We start from the raw sequence: 24845 nt of genomic DNA, 5'->3' as shown, positions 1-24845 counted from the left end.
ACTGATACTAAAATAGTGTCAGTCGTATCCTGGTGTGTGCTGGAATATTGATTTTTTGATCTACTGTGATTTGCCCTGTAGCGGCTGCACACAGAAGAGCAGCACTGCTGTGCACAGGGTTTCTCCCAGTTTGTTTTTTGATTACAATTCATCTGTCTGAGGTAGACATGAATGTCTGTACAAGAATTTCATGGCAATCCACCTAATAAAGGTTTAGATATTTCAATCTGGATCAAAGTTACTCAGACATGGATAGCATGGCAAAAAAAAAAAGACAAATGTCAGAAATGCTGAGTGATCTCTTGCATAGTTTTAGTAACGCAAATTAAATATTTTGATTTCTGTAATAAAATAGTCATAAGTGACAAAGTGTGACACATTCTCTGAAGCACAATGATCTGCAGTGAGGAAGGAAGGCATGCGAGGTGGAGGAGGTGGGCGGCATGTGAAATGGAGGTATAGTAAAATTGGAGGAGAGGCGAGAATCTCTTGTACCTCTGGGAGCTGGCATGCTGAAAGCTGACACTTGTCTTACACATATAGATCACCAGAGCTTTGCAATTGTCGTTATTACACACATAAATTACAGCGGCAGCGTGGCGAGCACTTGGTGCTTGTTGTCGTGTTATGTCGCACCGGGGAGCAAAGACAAATAAGTCGTGAGGAAGGAAGTAAGTAAATAACACAAGAGAGCTCGTCTGAGGATTGGAGCAGTTTGTTTTCTGAGATTAAAGGTCGTTCATCTTGAGATTGGCTGTTTTATGCAAACACGTTCAACCTTAGCGCGTTGTATATCATCAACTGTATGAGCGATCGATAGAAAATAATGACTGGAGTCAGAGGTCAACCTCAACATGATGTCCACAGATGAGTGCGTGGAGGTGGAGAATTCTTCACTCGTGTCTTTATCTGAGCGAGAATGGATAAACAAACGCTCTGCAGGCGAACAGGCTGATGAAATGGAGATAGTGAAGTTATAAAGACTGTGATTACGCACTTTTTGAATGGGAGTCATGTCAAGAAGTTTGTTATTTTAATGGCAATTTCAGTTGAGTAATCTAAGACAAACTGATCCATCATCATGATGGGGTGTAATGGTGGAGCTTTGTTCCCACATCACAAACACTGAGCTGTCACCAGCAGAGGAAGAAGTGCACATTAATTTGTACTTATTGAACCGGTTAATGAACTATTCAGGAAAATACCAATATTCTGTGTTTGCTTCATTGCTCCTGGCGAACATAAAGTCCTGCCATCAAGCAGGCTAATTAAAATCACAAATCAAAATCTTCTGGTTTTTATGTTTTACTAGGCTTCGTAGATTAACGTTTATTACTTTTGTTGACGCTCTGAATAAAGACATAAATGTCACCATCTGGCATGTGAAGCAGGAGACGCTAATCCCCAATTCACTCCTCTGTGAGAGGCTGTGAGGAGACAGAAATGTACAGAAATCCCTCAGGTGGGGCCCAGAAGATGAGGTTTGATGTACACACTGATCCAGCCATATTTCACATACTGTAAACACTGTCAATTGTCTAGTTCAAAGGTCATTTTTTAGCCACTTTTGCAATGTGGCTCTGGGGATGTTGGTTGGTACAGTACATCTGTCCACAATTTGCTCAAGACTGAAATATTCCAGCACTGATTTTGTGGATTTTGCACAAAACTTTGTGATCTTTAGAGGATGAAACCTAATTAGTTTGGTGACAGCAGGTCGAAGCTTTCCATTCATATCATAATGTCACATTTGAATGGTCCCCTCAGGACAACAACTTTGGTGCTCGTGACTTTTCATCTAGCACGAGTCAAACTTGCATTTTGTCCAACACTTTAACACATTTAATTTGGTTTCCCAATCAGCCCAACTCTTCTTTGTGTTTATCGCTAATTAGCAAAACGCTAACATGCTAAAGTAAAAGTGTAAACATGGAGCAAATTGCACGCAGTTTATCAAGTACACCAAACCAAAGCTAATGCAGTTTTTATGGCTTTGGGGAGGTATCGATTCAACTTTATGGTCATTTTAAAGGATTTAGGGGCCAATCACACAGAGACGCATCGCAGGAAAAGTGTCAACAGCAAAACCATCGCCCAAAACACACTTTTCCAAGACGTCTTTAAGGTTACTGAGGAGTCTGTGTGATCTGTAGTTTCCATGTTTGTGAATTAAGTCACAGTCTTCAGTATTCTGTCCACCCCACTTACATCAGTTAGCGTAGACGCTATATCAGTTACGAAAACCTCTCTGTATAATTTAATACAATTCACCAGCACGAACAGAACATTAAAACCTTCATAAATACAGGATTTTTGCCCTCTGCACTCCTGCACTGGGAGCTCTGTGAGGCTGCACTCGCACGCTGTGTCTGAGTGCAGCCTGACAGCGCGGCTAGTATGGCTGTAAACTCTTGGTATTGTGTGATATTATCTAATGTATGGAAAAAGAGATGATGGACTCACTGTGAGGAACCGACCTCCTGATGTGACATTTATTACACTCCCACATCTGTTCCACGGTTCAAAGTAGTGACATCTGCTCTTTCAGATACAGTATAAGAACCCTGAGGATAAGATGGAAAAACCTGGCTTTGTGTCGAGGTATGAAACATCCAGGAAGACTGGATGACCCGAACTAAGTAGTCCTGCGTGCATCAATCAAATATTTAGTCATATCTCAAGAGCTTGTAGCAGTTTTTTTTCTGTTTTTTTGCTGCTAGGATCTCTCTTTGTTTAAAGAAATGTGGGACAATGCAAGTACACAACTCAACAAAATACAGAAAGGTTGAGCCGTTTTTAGACATTTAATCCATTTCCTTAAAATGATGAGAGCGACATCACCAACAAGGGGCAAGAAGCAGATTTTAACAATTCACGCCTCCACATAATGATAGGTCTTGCTTGTATGTCTTGGACGCAGCACGCTCCACATTTAACAGGTTGAAGTTAAATGGCAGCGCTCATTCCTGAGCTCGCTGCGCCGTCGACAAAAAGGCTCGGGTGCATTTTGCGTTTGACCTTCCAGTGTCTCTGTAGCTCCTCTTTCACGCCGAGGATCGATTGCTTCTCCAGTTAAGCTTTCATTGCTGATGATGGGTCGGTGGGGGTTGTTTGTTATTCGCTACTCTACGCCCCCACTCTCACACCTACCATTCACCCTCCGGACATCAATATTCCCATGACCCTCTGAACCAACCCCTCCACTCAGCAACGCAGGCCAGGCCAGACTAAGGCAACTTTGCATAATCAATATCTTAAACAAAAAAAAAAAGGGGAGAGTCAGCGTAGAGATCTGGGTCTAACTACCACCCACCTCCTGCTCCACCTGCCTGCCGCTGCCTCCTCACAGCCGGGGCTGTTTGCACTGGAAGAACGCCGATTGAGAATCGATGGCAGAACTGGCTGTTGCTCGGAGGCCGACAAGGACAACAGACAAGGACATCTAGGCCAATAGAGATAATTGAGCAGCCCCGTCTTATCTATTTGTTCCTGTCTCTTTATCTAATTTGGCGGCGAAACCAACGACACAGAATGCAAGACATGAGCCCGTCTTTTATCCCCCTCACACACCTACCACACAAGAGCTTCTCTGAGGTTTTGATGTGTTAGATTTCGAGCTTTTTCTGCCAGCACTGACCTTTCTGGAGAATGATTTTTCCTTTCTTACCCTTTCTGATCTCTATTGAGGCCATGCAGTCAGGCAAGTGGCTTATAAAATGTCGCCCTTCAGTAGGTTCAGCCCAGACGGTGGTCACCTGTGACTTGACTGACAGGCGGTGACGGCCCGTGGGGACCTGGGGAGGCAGATGTGGGAGAGAGATGGCTGTCTGCTGGTTTCCCTTTTCGCCCCCTCCCTCCTCTCCCTCCTCCTCTCCTTCTTCTTTCTTTTGTGTTGTGTGTGAGATGCGGCTCCCCAGTGAGTGAGAGGGAATTTCAAAGCGCCTGCTGAGGAGAGATGAGCCGCGCAGATAAGCAGCCCAGGTGAGAGAGCTAATCCTGCCGTTACGCCTCGCAGGCACACAACACAATTGAGATTTCCTAACTGTCTGTAAGACCAAAGGCGAGACTATTGGATTTTTTCTTTTTGCACCCATCCTCTGAGTGGCGGTCATTGATTCATACATGTAACTTTCTGGTAAAAGTGGAATATATGTTCAAATTACATACAACATCCACTCTGAATAATGCATAGACAGAATTCCTGATATTTATGAATAATTCCCTCCAATCCTAGAGTTGAATTTTTTTTCGCATTAATCCAAGCTGAAACTGATATTGATATGTGATATTTTGCAAGGCTGACCTACACAAACAGTCGATTGGGTTCCCCCCCCTCCCTCTGAGCCGTGCCAGCTGTGCTTCGGGCACACTGAACCCTATTCTGGGTAACATGATCCTGACATGGGTGGCACCCACAGCAGGGGAGCATCTGCTGTGGGACCGTGGAAGCAGGACAACTGCGTCCCAGTCACATGCTATTATGTGTGATGAGCACCAAATCTGTGGAGCGTTGCGAAGTGGACGACTGTCAGTCCTGAGCAGAGGAGAAATTCTTCCATTTATTCCTCGAACTGCTGACACAGTCAAATATCAGAAATCAATACGGTTTGCGTGACTGTAAGCTCCTCCATCTGGTTAGAGTAGATTTTCAACCTATTGGATTGGGATCTAACTTTACTGCTCGTCAGCATATTTTGCAAGGCTGATAAAATGCCAGCATGTCATTAAAGTAAGAGATTGGTCCTCTTTTTTCTGCAGCTCATACATCACTCCCACCGTCCACGGATGTTTCTCCAAAGGCGTTTGGCAGCTCACTTCAGTGGTCGACTCCTGATCCCACCCTCCACAACGCACCCTGGAACCCTCCTCCATCCCAAACAGGCAACACTTTCGCCTCATGCCAGCGTTAGCTCCCCATCTGCTGTCCTGGCAACATGCACACACATGTAGATTAACCATCTTATCTGACTGCACGCTGGTCCTGCAACAAACCCGGAGCTCATCCAAGCATGACCGTCCAGGCCTGATGGAGAGGTCAGGCCGGGCTGATGGGGGATGTGACCTCCAGCATCGCTCAGTGGTCCGAGTTACTTTTCAAAAATTTAAATTGCTGACAGAGGAAGAGCAAAAAAAAGGAAAACATTTCAACTGCAGCTGGGTCCAAATCCCTCCAAGGTGAGTCCAATGGGGACAAACATGTATCCAAATAAGACACAGCCAGACCAGCTCTACCCACAGTTCAATGCAGCTGCACCCACCAGCCCCTAGAGGACATGATAGATGGGACCACACTCCAGCAGCTGGGCTGGAGGTTTATGCAGGAAGTAGCAAACAAATTTAATTGTTTTTCTCTCCGCACCCAAAAAGGCTTATGATTAATTATTCAGCGAGTCCTTTGCCGTCCCTGCGGTGAAAGCAGCATCTGTCATTTATTTAAAGCACACCGACTCACAGGGAATCAAGTCACAAACACATTATGGTTTCATGTTTCCATTGGAAAAGTCTGAGCACACCTGCTGTTTACAAAATAGAGGATGAAAAATCCTCATAGAAAAAGGTTGTTATCTTTGTTTTTACCTGCAGGAGATCGACGAATGTTCCTGTCCAACATGAGCTCTTTGTCTCGTCTGAGCCGGGGGACGAGTCTGTTGGCTGATGAGCACATTTACTGTAGCTGTCAGTGAATCTTCATTTCTGTATCGTTCCTACCACAAACTGAGAACTCTCATCCTTCTCTTGTACTTGTATCCCGTTGGTTTTGTCTCGTATACTTATTTTACTTAAAATGCTTTTAATGGAGTCCAAATCATAGCTTTCCACCAGATTTGAGCACTTTCTGTTAAAACATCAGCGACTTTTACAAGTCTATCAATATTTTGTTGCTTGTTAATCTGATCCTACTGTTGACACACTCACAGACGAGGTTCACTTGAAAGGCAGGTGCAGGGATGAGTTGAACTGTGCCGAACGGACCATGAACGGAAAGTTTCACATGTGAATCTTTTTAGAATCATTGGAAAAGGCCGAGCCACTTCAAGAGGGTAAAGAGTTTAAAAAGCCTTTAATTCATCAGGGCTGAATCAGAACAACCGTCAAAACATGCCTACGTATTTCGGCCTTCATCAGGGTAAGTATACTTGTACACATACTTGCCCTGATGAAGGCCTTAATGGTCTAATAACTCATTACCCTCTCGAGTGCCTTCAACGCTCCTGAAGGAATAAGATGCCTGAACTGAAGAGCTCCACGGGGGAACACCATTTTCAGCAGCACTCCTTTCATGCTGGTTTTTTTTTTTTACTTTCAGCTAACTTTGAGTTTCCTTTGACAGCATCTCTAGCTGAGCTTTGGTGTAGAGATACTCGTGCAAAATCAAATCATACTCAAAAGGCTAACTATGTGAGACATTAACTTAATTGAACCAATTAAAAGAAGGTATTTTTGTACAGAACTGGGGAAATTAGTTAGGAGAGGATCACCTCATGGCCAGTAAGGAGAGGGGGTGGAGATATGAGGGATGTAGGCTAAGTATTGTATTAAATAAAGAACTGAGAAATGTGCTCGGAGAAAGCACGTAAGCTCACCAATTAACAGGTTATATCTTGTTTGCTTAATTCATACAAAAAACAAAATGTTCAACTATATTGTGGCGGTACTGGCTGTAAATTGCTTACAGGCCAGCCCAACCTACATAAAAATATAAACAAAAAACATAACTAGGGGAATGCCCAATGTCCTCTACTAGGACAATAAACCAATAATTAAACAAATGCCTCTTTTGCTATAATAAAAAAATGTGCTGCTACAAGCCTCAGGGAAATAAAATGGTAAACTGAAGGTGTAGAGGGGCTTGGGTTTTAAGGGATTCCCAAATAAACAAAGTTCCCTCAAGAAAGATGAGGGCAGCCAAGAAAACACAATGGGGCCTAAACAGACCAGAGTTTCTGGCTGCCGATCTAAGGGGGAATGAGGTTCCCAGTAGTTCAGGGAGCGACTCAGAATGGGTAAGGGGCAGATTCAGTATGAGGGTGAGAGCCGCCAGTGGGCCATTACCCACCTCTCCTAAGTCTTTCAAACAGGGTGTCGTCACACTCTGAGTGGCTGCGAGGGAAATGCCCCGAGCTGCTTCCACTCCTCAATCAGGAGTCAGTGTCCCGCCTGTGCACAGGTGATCTGAATCCCCTGCAATTAGTCACAAGGACAATCAGCCCAAACAAAGAAAAATAGCAAGTCACAAACAATTGGACTGCTACAATATATTCATGACAGAATTGAAAAACATAAATATATCCTTTCACAACATCTGGTTTTAATTGACTAAACATCTGTTAACTAAAGGGACAGTTCGCTCTAGAATTAAAAACAACATATTTTATCTCTTACCTGTAGTTCTAATTATCCATCGAGATTGTTTTATGCAGGTTTCGGCCTTAGACATGTCTCCCTTTTGTCAAATACAATGGAACGAGATGGCACCGGGCCTGTAAAAATACATCTGAAAAGTTCAACAGCAATGTCTCTTTCCTGAAATCATGACACGGCTACTCCAGATAATCAACGGACCTTGTTGTGAGCAGTTTTGTGGAGCAACAATTTTCTTTCTACCCAACTACAGCCCAACTATAACAGGCTTGTGCTGGTGACAGTGCGGGACGTAAACATTAATGGCTGACTAGCTTAGTAAGCTTAGTTAGCTTACTATCTTCTCATCAATGAGTAGATGCACGCTATGGAAAGAAAATAGTTCCTACATGAAACTACTCACAACACAGTCTGTGGATTGTCTCGAGTAACCGGGTCATGATTTCTGTTGAGTTTTTTTTTTTTAACTCAAGTGCCATCTACTTCCATTACATGTGAGAGAAGGCAGACGACTCTACAGCCGATATCTCCAAAACTCACATTAAAATACCAGTACAAATAAAAGGAAAAACATGTGCTTTTGATTTTGGAGTCGACAATAGAAACATATTAAAAAACACAAAAGAATTGTTATTTTTACAACTACATTTATTAAAAAAACAAAACAAAAAATTGAACAAAAACAAATAAAGCAACCAGTGTCCCACCAGGGATGAGACAGTTTCCGGAGAGAGACATTTTTAAAAGCATACAAACCAGCAAACTGTAATCTAGCAGCATCCAAATGTTGGAATCTCCAAAATCATCATTTATATATTTAAATATATAGTTTGTTTTTTTGCCCTGGCAAGCTACACACTTTACAACATACACAGAGCTTTATCTCTCCTTAGTGCAGAAAAAAAACAAAACAAATACCCTTAATAAAATAAACAACTTTAGGTTAAATAAGCTTAAATAATAGTGTTAAATACAAGACACTTCTGTGGCAGATATGTACAGAAATAAACACATTTGGCATTGTAAGTGTGGTTCACTGGCGCTTGCTCTAATGCTCTAGAAACCACTGCATAAGAACACGTTTTGCTGTGATAAACTACACACACCCACGCACACACATTCATACACACAATTTCATATCAGTGAGCCACAGACAAGGCATGTGTTTATAAAAGAGAATTAAAAGCAAAGAGAAACAATCCATTTACAACCGAGAGTTTTAGGCACAGTCTCTTCCTGTTTTATAAATACATGTCAAGCACGACTGCTTCTCGACAGGAACTCTTCACGTTTGTGCTAACTTTTTTTTTTTTTTTTTTCCGTTTTGTTTTTTCACTTTTTAAACACAGTTTCGTAACTACCACTTTGTTATTGCTAGGACATTGTGACAGTGAATGGAAACTACGGACAAACGTGTGTAGGGAAAGCACCTTTTAAACATCAAAATTACTGCCATGTGACCCTACGTTACAACACTGAGGAAAAGAAAAAAAAGTGGAATTCGTTGAAAAAGAAAAAAAATGGCCCAGAAACATCAAACCTTGAAACTTTTTGTGGCTTTGGGAATCCAGAAATAAAAGGGTCTCAGTTGAGCTACATTCATTTTCCCCTCCTCTGTTACGTTTCAAGACCACCACATGTGGATTCCTCTTGGTGCAAGCAGACAGTAAGTACCACTTCATTATGTCCAGTACATTCCTCCGCTCCCCTCCTCGCCTCACCCTCTCCTCTCTCCTGTGTCCGTGAAGGCCGGCACAGAAACAGCTGTGTGACAGTGTGCGCAGTATGATACAGTAAAGCTGAGTATACAGTACAGTAGACTGACGGGACATACGTAGGTAGATTATATGTTGACTACAGTAAATGAGCTTTACATTCCACTACTGTAAGAAGATCCCGGGGACTCTGGCGGGGCCCCCTGAGGGGTTGCCCATCTCGATTCCTCTCCAACACCGGAGATGAGGAAGTTTCCCAAGAGGCTCGTTTGCCGGGATGGAGAGAACGTTAACGTCAGAAACAGCCCAGCACTTCAGACAGAAGAGGTTCCCAAAAATAAGGTCCAGATCGGGGTTTTAATTCCACACAGGGCTGCACTACAGTCTCCTAAGCAGGGGCTTTTTAAAGAGTCTTGATTACACTGGGGGCCGGTAATGGTTTGTTTGAAAGTTTGTTTGCCTGTGGATCATCTGGGAGTCTTAAGTAGGAGTTGAGTGGGTGCCCAGGAGGAGTGAAGGCCATCTTGCGCTTTTTCTCGCTCTCTCTTCCTGCAGGTCTCTCGGACTCGCTCTCTCAGGGTTTCTTGTCAATGGTGTGAAAGAACCACTCTGTGAACTTCCTGAGCTGAGCCGCCGCCGTCTGGCTCTCCTCCTGCAGTCGCATGTTGTCCTGTCTCAGGTGCTGCACCTCCTCCTGCAGCATCGCCTTATCCTCTTTCTCCTGAGCACACAAACACAGACACAAACACACACACACAATCAACACCGGGACATGAGGCAAAAATAAATGGATGCAAAAGAGGATGATAAAAGCCCCGCTATTACAAGAACATCCGTCTTTCGTCAGCGCTGCGTAAATGGGAGGCATTAAGCTTTTTCTCTCTGCTGATAAAAGTGCATTTCCTCTCTCCATTTTAGGCACATTAGCGGTCGTGGGGGAAATGTTGGGCTGGGAAACAATAAGGAAAAGGAAGCAGGATATTGAATTAAGTGGACGAGTTAGTATTACACAGACATCGGGGACACGCATTACTCAATGTCTATTCTCCTGAGTTGAGTGGCGCAGACTGTTTGCTGACATGCAAAAAAGAGAGCGGAAAGGTGACGAAATGTTAATCAAGACGTTGGTTTGATAAATGTGAACTTACCTTTCTGAGGTCGTGCTGCAGCTGCCTGAGGATCACCTCCAACTGGTTGACTTTGCCAGTCAGTGTGGAGGGGGCGCTGCTGTTGGGGGACACAAAATAGGATGTTACAACTCAAGAAAGACTCATTATCACATTTTATTGTGCCTTAGCTAGCCAACTATGGTCCTATATTTTTATTTTAGGAGCATAATAGAGACGCCACTGTTACTCTTAACTCTGATCAACTCAAAACACCGTGGCTACCCATCAGTGGATGTTTCAGTCGGGCACACAATTCTTTAACAGTCCCTGTATCCCTAAATAATAATATACAGTAGTTGGTGACCCTTGTCTTTGGAAAAAACACTCAGTTATTGTTGTAGCAGCTCGTAAACGATCATGCAGCTAACGTTAAAGCAGATAAACACTTTTCACTCTTGAGTTTTTGCTGTTTGCAGAGGTTATAAAAAAATAAGCACCCTACAAACTCTTGAGACACTGAGTATCGCTCTTGCACATCACTTCATCATGTGAAAAAAATCAGGCCTGCTGTGTCTAGTTATGGTTGCTAAGCTATGATTGGACAATCACTGCTCGGGGCCCGGTTTAAGCTAGCACTCAATAATTCACTGGCTACGGGAGCGTTGGTGCTTGTGTGTTTGTCGGCTGAGCGTACTCTGCTTCCAGCGCCGCTCCCTCCGCCTCCACCACTCGTCTGGTCAGCTCTCTGGAGATCTGCAGAGCCTCTGCCCGCTGCATGTCCGTCATGGTGCAGAATGACGCCACGCGCTGGTCTGGAGACAGAACAGGTCACGTAACAGGTCACAAACTGGCCTTAGCATCGAAAATAGGAAATGTGTTCGGCAACGCATTTCATGGTGTCAACATGCAACGAAAATAGAGCAGAACAACACACTCGCATGCACACGCTCCTGACAGGATGAGGCAATTCATTCATGCTTTGGATGAATGAGTGGTTCTAGTGTAAGCGCTGTTGCAAAGCCACCAAATGAGGTCCTGCTGTATTGAGAGATCTATATCCAGACAATAAGGAACAAGGTGGTAAACAGAGCATTTCTAGACTATCACAGTCAGTCCCTTGGGCGTTGCTTGGGTGCCCTCGCCCCTCTGAGCTTCCTCTGACAGCTGTTTGCCACATAATGGGCTGGATCCCACAGAGCTGTAAGGCTCCAGTCATGCTTGTTTTACCATATCAGGCCCTTAAGCTTGCTCAAAGCCCCATGGAAAACCCAAACTTGGCATGTTACACTTGGGGACTGCTTAGTTTTGAGGCGTAATGCTCTTCTTCTTTAGAAGCCACTCTGTCTCTCTCAAGCCCTTGGTCTGAGACTAAAGATAGAGGGATCTGCATATTCATAGAAGAGATTAAGGAAACCCTTCCATTAATTTAGACCCCCAAATGAAAGCTAATCCACTCCAAGACAAAAGCTGATGGAGCCTGGAGTTGGTTGTTCAGACGAGGCAGGAAAGGGAGACCGAGCTCTTAATTTACATATGAATGAACATTTTCCTCATATTCGATGGCTGCATCAGAAAGATTAAAGACTTCTAGGAAAGCAGTGACGGGCGCGGAAAAGCGGCTTGTCACTTTTTGCGTGACCCCGTGTCCAGATTTAGTGGACAAACGGTTGAAAATCAAACAGAAACAGATTACACTGAAGAGAAAACATGACAATCTAGGAGTAAACATACAGCGCCGTATTTATTGGAGATGGGATAATAAAAAACATATTACACAGTTGACAAAGACAGCTTTCGGTGATTGCACCGAAAGCCTTTTGTTGGTGAAATCGACTAAATCCCATTTTAATTCCATCTGCTTCAACTCTAAAAGTCAGGAGGTCAGGATGTGTTTGTGGATGCTGCAATCCAAACCGTCTCTCTGCATTATGAATTCGAGCGGCCTCTCAGGATCCGCAAGGTTATGAATGCTATAAATGCTTTACATCTCTGGCAAACTTTCCTCCCCTGGCTCTAACCAGAGCTGGTTAAACATACATGGACCACAACGGCAGCCTGGAGCCACTTTCTGCTCGGCAACAAGCCTCCAGTTTACACAGTGTTTTTCTGGGCCAGCCGGGCTCCCGTGACAAACCCCTTCTTGCTGCCAGTCAGACTCTGCATCATCTCCACTGATTCCACTCTCCTTAAATGATACGCTGCGGGCTATGCAGCCGGAAATGTATCAAAGAAGGAACTCTACAGAGAATACATTAATTATGACAAATGAATAGTCACATGCTACGTTGCCTCCTCAAAGGTCTAGGGGTCAGATGGAGTTCAAGTGGAAAAAAAAGCTTGTGGCATGTTTGCGCTTTCCGTGACATGGGGAATACAGTGGTATGAGTGCGATCGAAAAAGTACTTAATGAGCAGAAGTGATGATGCTGACCATGAAGTGGAGACATTCAAATGCTAATAAACTGCAAACATGCTGTGACTGAGTGAACAGACAGACTTCAGTCCTACTCGATTCCTAAATGACTTGTCAAAGACCACAAACACTCTAAAGCAGCCATTCAGACGGTCCGCCTTATATATGATGATTGCTGGAGGAGAGAATCTGCCACTTTCGGTCAGATGACTCATCTTTTTCTAGAAGAAAAATTCTTCTAGTGGACCAAATTCAGACTTAATGGAGAAAAGGCCAGCAGAAGAGCTGCGATTATCCCCAGACCATCAACCCAGGAGCTTAACAGTAAAAGGCATCGCTGTAAGAACTCTCCCTGAAGTGACGACTTAAGAATTGGCTCCATGTCTGTGCTGCGAAATGATGGCTCATTTTTCCAAGTTGGGGTGCTTGATGGGAATCACAATAGGGCTCAGAGCGGAGGCGCAAAAAGCAAAAGGATTCCCACAAGTCGCCTCGTACAGCACTTAGGAGACGCTAGAGGAAACACAAACACAAAGCGCACACAAACCTGCACATTCAAGCCAGCTAGCACTTGCAGATTAAAGACACACACACACACAAACACACACGCTAAGCAGCAATAAGGAGTGGGGAGGGGGTTACACGAGGTGCCAGCAGCTTCAACCAGGCTGGTTACCTTCGAAGGCTCGTGCTGCGTCAACCAGGTGGGACCAGTCCAGGCCCGAGGCAGTGTCTGGGAGGGGCATGAGGCCCGGGTCGCTGAACTTGGACCTGTCCGCCAAGGAGCCGTCAGAGAACCAAAACTCATCTGCAGAGACAGGCAGGCACTCAGATCAGTGTCTAGATCTGGCCTGAGTATAGAGCTAATCTCTGAGTCGCCCATCAGTTTGCATCAGAGCAGACAAGAGGGGTTGGGAAAGGGATGGAGGGGCGTAGAGGAGGGGGGAGGCAGGGGATTTATTCTAACTAGTCATCGCTGGATAAAAGGTCCAGTCACCGCTCATCAAAACACCTAGCTTGAGTCCATTTCTAATCTGCATTCACCGAAATAACGAAAGCTCTTAAAGGTCGCAAACAATTTAACTTTGAAAAGAAAAGTTTTGATTTCTGTGACAGCACACCAGCTTCTCTGCATAGCACTGGCAAGGCGCTGTCTGTGGGGCGATAAACGACTTGTCTAAGTGAATGTCTTCATGTTTCAATCAATATCTCCTTTCCCTCCCCTCTGTCTCTCCCACCCTCCCTCCCTGTCAGCCCTGAAAGACTGCGAACGCAATAAACAAGCTCCCATTCTGCAGAGAGGCATTTAGAAAAGCATGAGCGGAGAAGCAGAGAAGAGACGGAGAGAGCTCGAGGTGATGCAGACGCTCTCCTTTCAATTTACCCGAGCGTCACAGAGCTCGAGTGATCCGCTGTTTACCAAATTGGACTGTTTCAGTAAGGGAAAGAGGGAGCCCGTGTTCTCGACTATCCTTCAAAACAATCGGGGATCCATCAGGTTGACAGCCAGAAGAGGCTAAAGAGAGAAACATCTTTCCAAAAGCCATTTTCTATCTAGCGACGGCAGCCGGAGACGGATGAGGAGCGGTATGGAAATGAGACAGGAGGGACAGAGAGGGAAGGCAGGCAGGGACTCATGAGTGAATGAAATATAATGTATGACAGACACTGTGACACTCCTGATGGGAAAATAGGCATGTTCATGTCACAGATCTTAAGGACCTGCAGCGGCGCAGGCAGGACACATCACACCTCTCGTTGCTAATACATATTCAGAGGATGCTGGGCCAACAGTAGAGAGGGGGAACACTAGCCAGCAGTGACAGGTGTCTGCTTAATGCAGACGGAGCGGCAGGCCTCTTTGCAAGTTGCATGCCGCCTCACCCAGTTCCAATTAGTTGGCTATATTGAGGAGTGTTGCTGGAGTGTGTACCAGTTGTGCTAATGATATCGGTAGGACGCAAGTGGCTCTTCAAACAAGTATCTATATCCTGGCTCTTATCTGGGGCCAGAGAAGAGGAATGATAATCCAAAAGCAACATGCAGAGAAAGTCTACATTAGTCCTCCTGTCTCTGAGAGGTATCTTAATAAGACAGAGCACAGTTCTGTTTGTTTCCTCTGAAGCAGCTTCTCTGCGGCATCCACGGTAGGGATACACTGATTGTGAAATTATGGGCTGATACTGACATTTTGTTATGTTTTCATTGTTTTCTAGTTCCTCTTTTGTGAAAGGAAGAAAAGAAAGAAAGAAATCTTCATTATAAAAAATAAAGTCATTCAGCCCTTCATTGAATTATCTTGTAAGATCATATAAAAAAGATGATTTTGTTGAGAAGTTACTGCTTCAAAAGCCTCTTTCAGTTAGCTGTACCTAACTGCCTACTCATTGCAAAGCATTGTTCAGTGCTTACATAACCCTACAAACTAATGGCTGGGATGTCACGAGCCTGCAGCTCACGGATTTGCCAGGGCAAAATCAATGCAACACAACTGTCTATTGTTAACGTTCAACCTACTTTACCAATAGGCCCATTGGTGCATCCTTAATCTCCCGGTGAAGAATTGCACAAATGTTTTATGTGTTTTCTTTTGCAGCAGCTAGTTGAGTGAGAGGTTCACCGTCTGTACTTACTCCTTAGGTTGGATGCCCCCTGGTTGTGGATCATGCGAGGAGGCAGCGTGCTGTGGTAAGGTGGGGTGGTGCTGAAGAGGATGTCGTTAGGCATGGCTTGGTCCAGCATGGAGCTGTGCGAGCTGGCGTAGGACGAACCCTTGCGGTTACTACACACGCTCTCGTCTGACAGCGTCCGGTACAGTGTGGAGCGTCTTGGTGACAAACTGCCCACCGCTGACACCTGAGAGAGGAAGAAGCAGAACAATCTGTCAAGAGATGGACACGACGATGCAAATGACAGAGCCGGATGACCTCTAAACCCCCAGCGATGGCCCCTTCTGCAACCTTCCCTGAGCTTTGCCCTTATACGGCACAGCAGGTGTACACGAGCGGGCAGCTGGGTGGGTGAGGAGGGAACATCGGGGAGCGGTGTCAGGAATCAATTACAGTCTTTGCTCTCAGGAAAATGCAGATGGATTGAGCACAGCTGGAGAGTGTCTGGCAAGTGGGAGAAAGCGGGGACAGGGCCTGTGGAGGTGGTGACAGAGGTCACTGCGCTGAGGCGGGAGATAGTCACTGAGCTAATGTGATGGAGGAAAAAAGACTGCATATAGCCATTGTGAATGTATTGGTCATGGTAGCTTTAGCTCACCTAAACAACATATATCAGGGGAAGGTGCATGCTTTTTTTCTGCGTCCGACTTAAAGTAAACACAAGCCTGCTACAGTAGAATAGCCATTACAGCTAACTGCACGGAGATTTGCAACCAGGTCGCATCAGAGTGTGTCGACAAACAATAAGACTCTGTATTCCTTTCAGTATTGTATTTAGTAGTATAGTGGTGCAGATATTGTAGATAATTCAGCGAGCAAGTTGACCCAGATGTAGATCCCTATGCAGTTAGATAATGGCTACTTCAGGGGGCTGTTCGGTGTGTACTTTAGGTCAGACTCAGAGACAACCGTTGGAAATTATTCATGTGAATTTGTAAAGCTTCCTTCCACGATGTCGATTTCCTTGACAAACATTGTTCGTCACAAATCCTCGTTTCCTTGAATCTCAGAAAACAGTAGCCGCGAGTGCAAAATGAGTGCATCCATAATCACAATGGCTGCCTTTATGGTAAATAATCCAGGTTGGAAAACACCATAATTTTCCTTTAATTAAACTCCAGCATGAGCTATTATCCAGGGATTGTCAATACAGATAAATAGAACACTGGGGCGCTCCTGTATAAGTCAATTTAATTCAGCGCTCTATTAAAAACTCATCATATTAAATGAACCCAGAACACATCTTCTTTTGTATGCTTGTTTACAAACCAGACAAAGACCCAGCGGACACAGCTCAGTGAAGCGGTCCGTGTAATGTACTTACATAAAGTGTGTGTGCTGCGTTGCGTGCTCTCTCTAGAATAGTACTCATACTATGAAGAATCTAAAGACTTGAAGAGGTCAATGTAAGGCGAGGCAGGGGTCAGAAGGCGACACACGGTGAAGATGAACAATCACAAAGGCCGGGAGGGTTTGAAAGGCAGCATCATCCTGAGGAGATGTCCTCTGCAGTGCACAGAGAAGAGTGAGACATACCACTGCAGGGACGCTCGAGTTTCGTGACTGTGGCCAGATTTTTGATGGCGGATCTTCTGTTTAAACACACGAAACCGCAGAGGCCAATCCAATCCATCATTGTCCCTTTCAGCCTACATAAATATTGCAGGAGTGACATCAAAAGTAGCCACAAATGATATGCGGGGCAGTTGGCCAGATGGGTAAATGTCTGCCTTTGGCTTCCCAGCTGTAACCAACACTACACTGATATCCCCACAAGCCAACACCCAGCCATCTCAATTTCAAAGAGCGATTCCCCACAAATCCCACCGTGAGAATTTAACAAACATCTAGTACGTCTTTAAATGAGATATATACTGGAATTCAAAGCAGCATACATACATACCACATCTCAGAGGGTTTAACTTAACAAGGTTGTCTGTTATTGCAAGTTTTCCCACCCAACTTTACAAGATTAGACCCCATAAGGTTCTCGCTCATCAAAACAACTTAAAACAGGATTTGCTGCTCTCTCCTATAAAGCAAAAATAGCTCAGATTTAGAAGTGCAGTAAACGGAGTCACGGCAGATGAAACCATTTGCAATAGAGCTTAATGTTTTTTCAGAAGCCATCTATTTATTACATCTACAGCATCAAACCGGGCTCTCTGAACATATCCTGGCACTGCTTGATTGAACCTGCTGAGCACATTAGGCAGAAAATATCGTATTAATCAAACCTGCAAGATTACGGGCTATTTCAGTGTGTCTAAATCCGCCTCGGCTGGCAGCGGTCCTCGCCCCGATTTGGGTTGCAATGCCTTTGAATTCTTTCGTTCTTATCAGTCGCGGCAGCGCTGACAAATCCACCATTTTTCTTCCTGATTTCCTGGACTTTTTTTTACCTCGCTGCCCGCACTGAACAAAGACAACAACCAGCGTTAGAACCCTTTGACGTGCCACTTGGGAGGATGTGTTGGACAACCACCTATTCAGATGCTTTTTTCTTTCCCACAGGAGGTTCAAAGGAGGAACGCTGTGGGAGAATAAGCTGTGAACGGCCTTTCCTTTACGTCAGCCACACAATAGCCCGCCTGTCTGTGGAGGGGCGTCCCAGCGGACCGGGCGGCTGGCAGGGAAAATCTCTCTGCACCTGCTCACCCACACAATGGCGTCGGGTGACTACCGGAAGTGACACACGAATTAACCTTTGCCCGAGACTCAGTTAAATCACTTATGAGATTAAACAACTCAGACTGTATTAAATTAGAAATACATCACTGATGTTTCCAACGCTGTCATTACTGTACTTTGATTCTTTTACGTGCCAGCAGATGATTGAAAACATGCAGTCCCAGTGAGGCTGCTCCCAGAAAAGAGTAGTATGTGTTCATTGGGATCAGATGTGTACAGAACATGGTTGGAGTATCTGGCTCTGTGCCCTCCCTCATGCATCTCTCTCCCAGATTGCTTTTCCACACACTGTATTATCACACTGAAATCAGACTGGGGAGCGAGACTGCAACAAAGACCGAACTTCTCTTTGAATCCAACAAGCAGCACTGTGCACCTTTGTAATGGTTACTGCGCATTCCTTCTCTGTGGGAAACAAAATAGCATCAAATGAAGGGAAATCACAGCGCAGGCCCGATACACCTGCTTTCATTTTAGACAGCCATTCTCTCGTGAGCGCAGTGGAAGTGCAGTGTGCAACAGCTAGACGAACAAACCACTGCACTGAGATACTTCAAGTGAGGGTCGAGGCCTGCTTGCGCCAGAGGACATGCCTGTCATCTGTCGGGCTGGAGTGCATTTATATTAGAATTGAGCAGCATCCAAAAATAACCCATTTGTACGTCTCCAGGGTCTCTTACTGGTAGATAATGGATGGAGGGGTGGGGGATGGCACAGGGGGGACTGAAGATGCAATTAATAGAGTCTGCAGGACGCAGGAACATCAAACATCGATGCACTCTCTGCAACTCCCTGCCTTTAATCCATGACATCCCGACTGAGCAAACACAGGCCCCCTGTTTTAAATCAAATTAACCGAACACTCCGTGCCAGTCAGAGGGGACTGAAAGGGTCTTGTGTCAGGAAAGACAAGCCCTATCAGCTGTGGTGCTCAGCAGCAGCGCCAGCTGATAGGCAGCAGATGTTTGTCCTGCTTGTGCTTGCTTCCCAGCAAGAGGTTATCTGCTCTGATTCTGGCCTTATGTACCGTGCCGGTTAGTCAGCATGATAAAATAGCATCAGGGTTTAGAGAGGATCTTTGGTATGTCATGTGATTATGCTACTGACATTACTTCACGATTATTCATCCGTACAATTATCATGTACTTTAAGGGCATGGGTTTGCATGTGGATGGTCGGAACATGTCCCTTCCGATATTTGAGTGAACTCGTTAGCATTATCTTTGTGGTGAGGTCATGTTAGATAGTTCCCGTATATCCTCCCAGAGGCTACGTCTCCAAGACAGGCATTTTATGCTAGCATCTGATTAGCTAAAAGGAGGGGGCTGTTGGTCCATAACTCAAGAATGTGGAAAAATGTTGTCTTATACATGACTTGATCCCTTTCCCTTTTTATGCCGGCAAAAAAGAGAAAGCACATCACGGGCTTTTTCACCCCCCAGAGTGTAAGAGGTAGTAAGCTAGCTATCTAGTAGCCATGTTGAGTCAAAAAGAAAATCTCCTAGCTACCTGACATCTGATGTTAGATACCATGTTAGCCAGCAATTACTAGCAAGCTTTATCTTTTTTATGTTTTTATCTTTTTACTGTTCTTAATCTATTTATCTGTTTTTAATTCCTCTGATGTGATGATGTCTTCTTATCATCCTTAGTTGATTTTATTCTTTTATCTAACTCTTTATTCGCATTACTTTTTTATCGCCATTGCTTTTTTATTTTCTTCCTGCTACACTGACATTTTGAGTTTTGCATTTTGTGTTTTTAATTTCTCCTCAGACGAGGCTTCCGTGTTTGGCCTGACTCTTGAGTGTTTATTCTTTAATATTTTCGTCAGGAATTAAACTCTGTTTTGAAAGGTGATATATTATCAAAGTCTATCATAATTAGAAGCTAACCCTGCATCTGTCATCTGTAGGCAAGCAGTTAGCTAATGAGCAGGAGCAAATATAAAAAGGAATAAATCAAAATATGAACTTGAGTCTAGAAATCTATGAATTATTTTGTGTGCAGGAAACACAGCAGCAGGCTAAAGAAGTAGAGCAGGCTGATACCGAAACAGGAGCGTCTTCAAATGAATTATAGATTGGGATTATAGGACGGCATCAGCGTTAAAGATAGTGTTCGGATGTTCAGCAAATATAACCTTGAAAGTCAACATATCTGATCATGAGTTATCATTTAAATTTTACTTTAAAAAGCTGGTTCTTCTTGTATGTATCTTATCCATCAATGCATAATTTAAATCAATGCATTTTGTTTTATATAGGTGGTGGGTTGATGTGTCTCTACAGTGTTGAGACCAATCATATGCCCTTGATGTAGTTTAGGGGTTAGTTAGTCCTTCAGCCACAATGACCTCACCTTCCGAGTCCTGTCTTCTCCTGGAGGGCTGTCGGGCAGCATCATTTTCATGTATTCTTCTTTCGAAAGTCTCTGCAGTGATTTCCCATCCCGCTCAGCCTGGAGCCGGCAGGCAGCCTCCTGTGCATACAGCTGCCTGTGGACGATACAGAGGGCACAGAAGAGCAGGGCTCATCAGACGGGGCATGGAAGCCACAACATGCAATGGGAGGCCTTGGGCCATCACAGCTCGGGTCCAGCTGTTTAGAAAATATTGTCAGTTTCACGCAAAGGGTTCAGGTGGATTCGTCTTAGCATGCCAACATCAGGTGCGTCCCTGCTCCATGCTAGTCAGGTGATCGTGGGGTAAAAGGGGGTTGGAGAATACAGCAAGGGACTTTATTTCCAATCCTACCCTGCCAGCCCATGATTAAAGAGGCTGTGAAGACTGCAGCCAAGCACGTTGAGAGGTGGAAAGGAAGGAAGGAAAAAAGAGGGTTTTGGACAGAAATTACATCAGACAAGTGCAAACCAGGGACTCTGGGGGAGTGTTCAGACAACAACAGAGGAAGACACGAGAGCTGTTAGACAGGATTGGAGGAGCCACAAGTGGTGACAAGTTTTGTTTTTGGTGGCAGTGGTTGTCAGTGAGGTATTTCAGGAGAACATTAACATTATATTGAGAGTGCTTGCTGAGTGTTTAGAGGGGGAAGTGACCTGGCTGGTGAAGCTGTGTGGCTGTGAGACCTCTGCTTTAAGTGTGTGTGCTGTTGGCAGGGTGTTATACAGCCGCAGGAGGTTACGATACGCTAGATAGCAAGATGTTGGGACAGCCTGACTGAGTTGGTTACCTTAGAGACACTAATGCTGAGAGATGCCCTAGCACCATGGCAACCAAGCCCTAAATACATAGATGGGTGTTTTGATCCATTTGAGATTGCCAGATGCATTCTGACTGATACATGACATCTCTGAGTCGAAAGCTCTTTTCTCAAGGCTGCATCCAGGAAGGAAAAGTGCATTTAATTGAGCTGTATATACTCGTGCCTCTTCCCCCTTCTTCTCCTTCTGTATCCTGATCAGTTCTTGTCCAATTTGCTCTCATATGATCAATCCATGATTAGGTGAAGATTGGAACCACGCTAAAGCCCTGACCTTTGCAATTAAAGGTTATTCTACTGTGCGGGAGCATCTGTTTAATGCCTACAGCATGTAATAAATGTTGTCTCGCACAGCAGGTCCTGAGTATGGGTGTGAAAAAAGACAGAATGTTTTTATCCACCTGTTCCAACCACACATTTGTAATGCCAGAAATGTAAAAAAGACTACAAAAAAATGCAGGCTTGGCTGAAGAGGGCATAAAAAGAGAGATTACAATTATTTCTTTTTGCACCTTGATGCTGAGGCACCTTATTTTGCTGGAGACAAGGTGTTAATGTCACACTGCCCATCATTGCCACAGGACTCCAAAGAAGAATAAATAATCTTTCTAAAAGAATAAAATTAGTGGGGATGTCAGGGTGCACATAACGGCGGCATCGCTGGTTTGGGTCAAGTCTGGGTTGCTTGTCATCCCCACTCTCGATTACAAGAGTGGCTGATTAAAACGCCACAGGGCACACGTGTTTCAGATGAGACAAATTCCTTCATCTTAGGTGGGAAGCAGCATGAAATAGCATGATATATCAGAGTGACTTATGCTTGATTACATATGTGATGCTCTTGAGTAAAACTGCCTGAAGGTAATTCACAGAAACGTGGACTGATTCACATTTAACTTTGCCAAAATATTTGAAATTCACATAAAATTTGCTGAGAATTTTAATGGAAACATAACTACAGGAATCCAAAAAGTGTGCGGCTGAAGGTCTAACAGGAGGACAGTGGGATCCTGTAGGAGATACAGCACAAATGTCACAGCCACTGATGCACGGCTGGTTGCCCTCGACTCTCAGCATGTGCCACACGTTAGGACTAGCACCGCCAGACCTACTAGGACAGACTAGTAGGGCGGTGGTCGGGGACAAAGGGGGTAGTGGGTATGTGGGGGGGGGGGAGCAGGCTGGGTCAGATCGGGGCCACGGGGTTGACTTTGACTAACTGTATACCTTGAGCGTTCAGACAGCATTGTGAGAAGGAAGGCTAACAAGCTCTCCGCTCCTCTGGAACAAGAAGCAGAAGTAGGAGAGACAGAACCCAGGGTTAGGAGCATTGTTACACATCCTGCATTACATACAGTGTTACAGCAAATGAGAAAACTTCTTAGAAAGGGGGGAAGAGAAACTTCATTATGTTAGAACAATATCTGTGGTTAATATTAGCCCATTCATCATGAGGCACCGTTATGTAAGATGAAATAAAACTGCAGGAATATATAAACAAACAATGGGGAGGGTAACTGAATTACAGAGCTTTTTCATAAGTCGGCAGAAGATGACTTCAGTGCATGCGATCAATCACGGCGCCTTTAAGTGGCAAATTTCACAGTCTAAATGAAATTACTTGGGAGCTAGAGCAGGGGGTTTCTTCCAGGGCGGATCTCACATTCTCTCCTCCAAAAATATGCCCCAAGCAGGTCACGCAAACACCTTCGAACAAGCACGCACACATCTACACTCACACCATCAAAGCTGTGTTTCAATTTCACCGTCAATGGCTCTCTGTTCTCGACAGCATCCATTTAATCACCAGACAGATACAGTCAGTCGTCACTGCTCATATAAAGTCTCGACCTGGCTTAGCGACTGCATGCATTTCTCTCCCTTTGTGAATATTTCTAGAGGCTATTCTGCGGCAGGTGTCCTCGGGCTGCATGTCTGACAGGAGTGTGTTGTTGTGTGTGGATCGTTGTTTGGCTCCCAGCAGAGATGCTGATCTGGTAGAGACTCAGCCTGGCAGTCCACGGGGACCCGGCTTCACGGGAGCGATCAATAACCACAAGTGACATGTGCCAAGTGTATTATGTCCACGGCTTCATTGAGCTTATTTATTTTGTGGCTGTCGGCTTCAATCAAGGCCAGTTTATGCACACTGGGTGGGCCGATGGAGAGGGGACACTTGTATTGGAATGGCTTTTGTGCGACTGTAAGTCTGGAGGAAACAGTGAGAGAACCAGTGCTGACGAGGCTAGTTAGCGTGATTAAAAAGTGCGTCATCTAGCTCCGCACGATAGCTAGTGTAACTGGAACCAAACTGTACTAACTTTGTGGTGTATGAGCTAAATATTTTCTGATGTTTTCAGTCACGCTCTCTCTTGCTTCCTCTTTCACACACACACTCACCCACACTCTGAAATGCTGGGAGGTCCCTCAGTGCTGTGGGCATCTTCATCATCATCCTCGGTCGTCTTCATGCCCACTGGGCAACCAGCCTGCGGCCGTGCCTGTCCGCAGGCCTCTGAGCTGGGCCCCAGCCCCGGCTCTGGCCCTGTCAGTGAGCTGCTGGTCTGGGGGATGGTGTACACCTTGGAGGAGTCAGCTGACATACAGTATCTGGCACCGCGGGCCAGAGGACTGCCAGAGTGGTGTGAGCCACTGACATGATAGCAAAAGAATAAAGCATAATGTAACTCAAAAGTGACCAAAATGAATGGATTTAAAAAAGGTGCAATATGTAAGAATTGGCCCACACACTCCAAACAAATAGGGGGCAGCATATATCACCAGAGTAACCGCTTATTTCTATTAACTGTGGCTGCTGTTAGCTAGTTAGCTCAGTTAGCCCTGCAGCTAGCAGTTTGAGACTAGGAGCTCAGGGACTAGGGGAGTGTTGGTGTTTACACCACTAGCACAGCAGCTTTGTACCGGGAAGGGCCATGGCTAGCTGGTTAGCATGCTAAACTCAGTAGATATCTCTGCAACACAATACATAGACATAAAGTCAAAACTGCCATTTCTTCATTCTGTTGATAATTTGAGTTAATTTTTCAACTAAAATTCTTACATCTTGCACCTTTAAACAGAGAAAAAACATGAAAGCATAAACAAAAATACAATGAAAAATGAGAGAGTATTATTGAAGCTCAGCCTGCTGTTGACTCAGACAGGATGACATGATTTCCTCTACACAGTGTAGTCACGCCGGCTCACCTCTGACCTACATTGGGAGATGACTCACATGCAGTCTATCATGTGCGTATTCCTGCTGAACTCTGCCCTTTCAATATTTAGTCAAATATCAACTGACAAACCAGATTAAAGGGTCAGTGCACTCAAATCACGAAGCAGTGTATTTCACCACTTTCTGCCAGTGGTATTTAGACAGTTTTATCTGCAGAGGTTTTGAGACATCCTCCACTGTGACTTCTGCTGATTTATTTAAAAAACTGAGTAAGGGCATGGCTGGCTACAACACAAAATGTTTCTTATTTTGTGATTTGGGTGACATGAAAACCTCGACATTATGATGAAATGGTCGAAGGAGCGCTTTCTTTGTTGGGAAAATTATGTTTATTACTAGATTTCAGCTACAGTTTCTAAAAAGCGATAACTTCAGTCATCATTCACCTAATAATAGATTAATGCAGGATGAATGTGCCACATTTAAAA

The 24845-nt window shown here is 44.6% G+C and overlaps 1 protein-coding gene across 6 annotated transcripts in view; it reads right to left on the bottom strand.

The window, feature by feature from the left end:
- Positions 1-7992: 7992 nt before the first annotated feature.
- The window catches only part of LOC311270612 (signal-induced proliferation-associated 1-like protein 2), an 89273-nt gene continuing 72420 nt past the window's right edge, over positions 7993-24845 (bottom strand). For 2 of the 6 annotated variants that reach the window (XM_084375596.1, XM_084375597.1), the window contains exons 15-22: positions 23580-23831; positions 22407-22460; positions 20320-20455; positions 15232-15454; positions 13275-13406; positions 10881-10998; positions 10226-10304; positions 7993-9798 (exon numbers count right to left, since the gene is read on the bottom strand). In XM_084375596.1, the coding sequence (XP_084231722.1) occupies positions 9652-9798; positions 10226-10304; positions 10881-10998; positions 13275-13406; positions 15232-15454; positions 20320-20455; positions 22407-22460; positions 23580-23831 (1141 nt within the window). In that variant the 3' untranslated portion in view covers positions 7993-9651. The remainder of the gene's footprint in view (positions 9799-10225; positions 10305-10880; positions 10999-13274; positions 13407-15231; positions 15455-20319; positions 20456-22406; positions 22461-23579; positions 23832-24845) is intronic. The other 4 variants (XM_084375598.1, XM_084375599.1, XM_084375600.1 and 1 more) reach the window with 3 other exon arrangements.

This window comes from Pagrus pagrus (assembly GCF_965226575.1).
Source record: "Pagrus pagrus genome assembly, chromosome: 15".
Lineage (NCBI taxonomy): Eukaryota > Metazoa > Chordata > Actinopteri > Spariformes > Sparidae > Pagrus > Pagrus pagrus.
The sequence above is the reverse complement of the archived record's forward strand: the minus strand, read 5'-3'. Positions and strand labels throughout refer to the sequence as shown.